Below are 5,702 nucleotides of genomic sequence, written 5' to 3'. Positions count from 1 at the left end.
TGAATGTGAGGATGAGGAAGAGTGTGCAGGTTTGTCTTGGGGTTCAGGAGAGCTGGTCATAGAAAAGAACAAGGCAGTTTGCTCTTAACCATCAAGAAGCTTATAATCCAGCACATTCCCCAGTAGATAACACAGTGTGGGGCATATGATGGAGTCCATGGAAATGTTTGCTGACTAACTAAAAAGAAAGTATAAGTAATACCTTGACATTGGGCTTGCCAAAATCAAGTAGATTATAAAACACATGTAAGTTAAATAATAGCCTAGAAAATTTTACACTTTTTTACCTGGAGTTTTTAAAGTCATTTTAAATGAAGAAAGGAAAGTGCACAGAATGATACGACTTCTTAATTAGCTACACTAATTACTCTGTTTTGCTAGCCAGTATTGAATCAAAATCCTGATGTGACTAAGTCTGGAAGTAAGTAGAATCACACACTAAGCTGCTGTGGATAATGGACACGTCAGGTGTATTAAAAGTAAGGTGGATAATAGGTCGAATATTTAGACGACTCAGTAATTCCTTTTCACAATTTGTCTCATCTGTGTAAACTGGTATCATACAAACTATTCTGCACCTCACCTGAGTTTACATAACCATAGTTTGAAGACAAGTAAAAGAGGACTGCTTACGAACTAGGAGGGAGATGGTGTTGGCAGTTGGGGGAGAGGAGGTGAGAAATGGTCAGATTCTGGATGAATTTTGAGGTTAGAGCCCATAGGATTTGTGGGATTCTAGATTTGTTGGATATGTATCATGAGAGAAAGAAAAGAATCAAGGGTGACTTTTCTGATATTGATTTCACACAGCTAAGATTCTCCATTACTTATCTCCTGGCATTACTCATCCTGGGCACCTGATCCTCCTTCCAAGTTTCCTGACACAGCTGTTCTCTTGACAGCATGGATGGTAAGTCCTGGCAGTTTTCTCAATTTCTCTGTTTCAAGGAAAACCACCTTTTTATCCACGGACTTGTTATTTATTCTACTTGCTAAATACTTGTGAAAATAGCTCTCCACTCTCAGGTATTATCCAGTAGTTCAAAAGAGATCTCACTGCAGTCAATGAATGTTATTTGTTATAATCAGGTGAGATTACTCCTCCCAACAGCAGGGATTGTCTTTCATAATGATACTAGCTGGCAGGTGCTTACAGTGTGCCAAACGCTGCTCTAAGATTCTTATGTATATTAACCTGATTTAATCTTCACAGCAACCATACTTTATAGACAGGAAAGTGTAATAATTTATCACAGGTCGAGCTGTCATAGCAGGGATTTGAACCAGGTAGTCTGAGTTCAGAGTTCACGTTTGATATTGAAATCTGTTCAAGTGGTTTTAGTCAAGCTCAAACTTAAATTCTTATAATCTTTTCTAATTTTGTTCATTTTAGAGGGGTGGATGTACAAAATATTTACTTAGTTAAAGAGACGTTGCTCTAATTAGCAGAGCTTAGACTGGAGCAGCACATAAATGACTGTGCTGGCTGTGAAGAGACCCTGACCAATAAAATGCATTATGTTTGTGGTTGCATAATTGAGCTCATTGTCTGAAACTGGATTGAAAATTTAAAAATTCAAGTTTATTACGCTTTGCCTTTTGGAAAAAAAGAAAGTAAAAACAAATGTTGAAATTCATCACATTGTGATATACATGAAATTTGTTGCCCTGTGGTGTAATGATAGTTTCCTGTTTCCTGAAACCACCAAATTGCCTACAGGGCACTTTGTGTAATACAAAGTATAACTTTTTGCTATAAGATGGAGGTGGAAAAAAGACAAAAACAGGATGTGTGTTCTGTAAGAAATCAGTGTCTAGGAAGATCTCGTTTGGTTGACATGGCTTCACAATTTGGCCAGTATAGAGGAAATCAAAAAGTCTATTGGTATTAGGGATACACTGTTGAAAAATGTTCCTGCTTACATTTTTGTAGAGGGAGCAAAATAATAACAAATTAAAAAGTGAGAAAAATCAGGTAGTTGGTAAGATGGGAGACACTAGAATAACTTTGCATGCTGATAGGAATGCTTCAGAAGATAGGGAAAAATTGGTGATGTGGGAGACAGAGAAGTGGTAATTGTGGAATGAGGTCCTTGAGAAGCTGAGAGGAATGGGATCCAGTGTATAAATGGGGGGATTGGCTATAAACAGGACTAGACATCTCATTCATTGTCATAAGAGGGAAATGTTCAGATTTGGGAGTGAAAGATGGGGATTGCTTCTGTCTTTTTCTGTAAAACATAAGGCAAGATCATCAGCTAAGAGTAAAGAGGGATGCGAGGACATAGGAGGTTTGAGGAGAGACAGTATGAAGTAGTTAGAGAATGGAAAAACAAATACATTGGGAAGGGTGGTGGGTTTTGAAGCAGAGTCGAATGCCTATTTGTCACTGGTGTGCATAAATTTAAAGTTAGACCAATCAGCATGGTAGCATGTCTTTTTCTAGTAACATTCACCAGGTGGCAGTTTGTTGGATTTAATCAGGGTTAAGATTTTTTCAAGGAACATGGGGGTGTGGGAGAGAAGCAGGGGAGTTAAGAGTCTTTAGAAGGCAGCGATTATGGTGATGGACATGGATCCAAAGGGAGGACTGAGAACATTGTAGGAAGCTCAGTGGACTGGACATCTTAATATAAAGTTGAACAAGTGCCGGGTGAGATACTAGAGTGAGTGGGCTGGAAGGATAGGAGGTGGGGATCATGGTGAGCACTTGACATCAAGATCTCAGGTCGATTGTGCCTTTGCTATGATGACAAGGAATGACTTTGGGAGTGGGTGGCTAAGATGGGGTGGAGGACAAGATCTCTGAAGGTGGAGAGATCAAGAAGCTGAGAGACCAAGACATTGGCTGGATCATCCTTTTGGATGTTGAAGTTCCCAAGAATGGTGACAGCAGTAGAGATGGAGAGGAAGACCACAGAGATCAGTAGGTGACAGTAACCATGAGAAGTTCTTGATGACAGAATCTGGTGTCGTGAACTTCAGAGGAGCTGTGGTCTTGCAGAAGGATGGATGATTCCAAAGTGATAGTGATAAGCAGAGAGATATCAGGACCCTGCAATTGATCAACAAATATTTATCGAATGCCTAATATGTGCCAAACACTATTCTAGACTTTGTGGTGTACGCTGTGAATGATTAAACAACTCCCACTCAAGAGGGTTGTAGGGACAGCAGATTTCTGTTATAAGAGCCACTGAGGATAATAGGGAATCTTGCTGGTAGTAGATTCTGGGTTCCAGGGAGTGAATCCCAGGGGTTTGGGAACAAGGGGCAGGAAGATTGAGTCTGCATAATATGGGGAAGACAGATGATTTTGGGTGGTGACCAAGGTAAACAGGGATGCAAGGCTTCATGGGATTAACCCTGGCACTCTTGTGAAAGAAGGGGTTTCAAGGTGAAGTGTATGGGCTGCGAGGCAACATTTTCCACCTGTGGCTCCCAATGGTGTGGCCAAGGCCTCTTCCAGGGGTGTGCTGTCTTTGGCAGCTGGGAACAAGAGATGGTGCAGATCCCTTTGCTTCCTTGCAGGGGTGTGGCAGTCTGACCTAGAGCACAGGGAGCTGGGATTGCCTCTCCTGTCTTCCTGCGCACTGCAGTCTTGGAGTCTTTGTTGACTTAGTGATTCAAACTAATTATTACACAACATCTGACTAAGTGTTAGGCCCCGTCAGCAGATTCCAGGACTTACGTTTGACTGCTCGTTGTTTTCCTTCTGTGAGGGAATGTAGAGCGGTGGAAAGGACATTGGTTTGCTGATCTAGAGACCTTACTGACCTAGCCTCCTGCACAGGTCTGAACAAACCCTTACCCTCTCGGGCTCCAGCTCTTATCTTTCAAATGAGGGGAGTGGGTTAGATACTCTTAACATTTTTTTTTTCCTTTTTGTCTTTTTTCGTGACCGGTAACGGGATCGCAACCCTCGGTGTCGCGACCGCACTGTGCTCAACCAGTGAGCGGACCGGTCTCTATATGGGATCCGAACCCTCAGTGGGAGCGCCACCGCACTCCCAAGCGCCACACTCTACCAAGTGCGCCACCTTTTTTTTATTTTTTAAAGATGACTGGTAAGGGGATCTTAACCCTTGACTTGGTGTTGTCAGCACCACGCTCTCCCAAGTGAGCTAACCAGCCATCCCGATATAGGGATCTGAACCCATGGCCTTGGTGTTATCAGCACCACACTCTTCCAAGTGAGCCACGGGCCAGCCCCAAATTCTTTGTACATTTCTATATTTAAAAAGAAATTCTCAAACTGTTAAAAAGCAAGAGAATATATACATCTGAGGCCTATATCTGTGTTTAGGGTGTTTTTCAATTATTCCATCATTGGTTGAATTTCATGGAAGTTGGTATGCAGGAAGCTGTCTCAATAGCTGAAGTAGCAAGGGCGAAAAGATCTAGCCAGTGCCTGGCCCACTCTAGTCACTTAGCAGATATTGACCCCTTCTTCCTTAGCCCAGGGCCCTCTAAGCAGCACCTGGGGACAGGAAATAGAGAGATGGAACAACAAATACACCGGGTAAAATGGTGAGTCTGTATAATCATTTTAAGTGCCCTGTTAATGTTGAATGTTCAAATTAACTGTGCTTGTCCTTAGCAGTTTTTCTCAGGTAGGCTTAGTTTTTGTCCTTTGTCCTCTTTTCCCCCAGGGGAGGAAGATGATTTGTCTCTGCTGACCGCACTGCTGGAGGAGAACGAGTCAGCCTTGGACTGTAATTCAGAAGAGAGTCACTCCTTGATCCCAGAAGGTGGCGAGCCAGATGCATTTGATGAGCTTTTTGATGCTGATGGGGACGGTGAATCTTACACAGAGGAGGCTGATGATGAAGAAGTGGGAAAGACAGAAGACCAAAAGGAAAATTTGGATGCTCTCTTTGGAGATATGGGTGACTTAACAGATGAAGAAGTTCCTACATTTCAGTCAGCCGGAAATAGGACCCCTGCCCCCAGTCAAGCAAAAACAAATCAAGAGTTGCAAGGTGCCCTAACTACTTGCCTTCTCTAATTTCATTATGATAAACTAGATGAAGACCACCAGTGTGGCAGTTTTCATCAAAATAGTTGCTGATTCAAGGGTGGAGATAAATGACTTTGTTAAAAAAAAAAAAAAAGTTGTATGAGTTGGTAGATGAAATATTTAAAGCTGGCATTTCAGCATTCACAGGCCTCTTTACCTTAGCCAGCCAGCTATAACTGATCCTTCACAAAATGGTGCTAATACTTTTCATGCTTCTTACAGAGTAATATTACTTTGGGATTTATGTGCATGTGGAGCCAGGGTCAAGGCTACAAAGTTACCATACAGTCTCCTTGAGCAGGACCGAAGCTTTGACACATGCTCTTTTCTTGTGCCTGGCATCTTCTGTTATGTATTTTTAAGTTATAATAAAATTCAGTAGTTGACAGTATCTTCTAATATAGGAGCCAGCATTTCTTATTATTTTATTATTTATTTTATTTAGTATTATTCTATTAGAGTTATTTCCATTTATTAGATAAATATAATCATTTCTTGACCCCTAAAAACTTGTTAGCTGTGCACATGTATCTGTGTTATCTGTGAGTAGTACAAACTTATAACTAGCTTTGATATTAGAGGCTTGATCACTGGAAATAAAATATTTCTCTAAGGGACCTATTTTTTTTTTTTTTTTTTTTTTTTTTTTTTTTGTGACCGGTAAGGGGATCGCAACCCTTGG

At 41.2% G+C, this 5,702-nt stretch overlaps 1 protein-coding gene across 1 annotated transcript in view; it reads left to right on the top strand.

Annotated features, from left to right (window-relative positions):
• Window positions 1-816: 816 nt before the first annotated feature.
• Window positions 817-5,702, top strand: part of MCM10 (minichromosome maintenance complex component 10) — a 39,248-nt gene continuing 34,362 nt past the window's right edge. Inside the window, 2 exon segments of the mRNA XM_008587839.1 lie at window positions 817-910; window positions 4,653-4,982. Coding sequence (XP_008586061.1) covers window positions 904-910; window positions 4,653-4,982 — 337 coding nt within the window. The 5' untranslated portion in view covers window positions 817-903.

Source organism: Galeopterus variegatus, unplaced genomic scaffold (assembly GCF_000696425.1).
Source record: "Galeopterus variegatus unplaced genomic scaffold, G_variegatus-3.0.2 Scaffold4565, whole genome shotgun sequence".
NCBI lineage: Eukaryota > Metazoa > Chordata > Mammalia > Dermoptera > Cynocephalidae > Galeopterus > Galeopterus variegatus.
The sequence above is the reverse complement of the archived record's forward strand: the minus strand, read 5'-3'. Positions and strand labels throughout refer to the sequence as shown.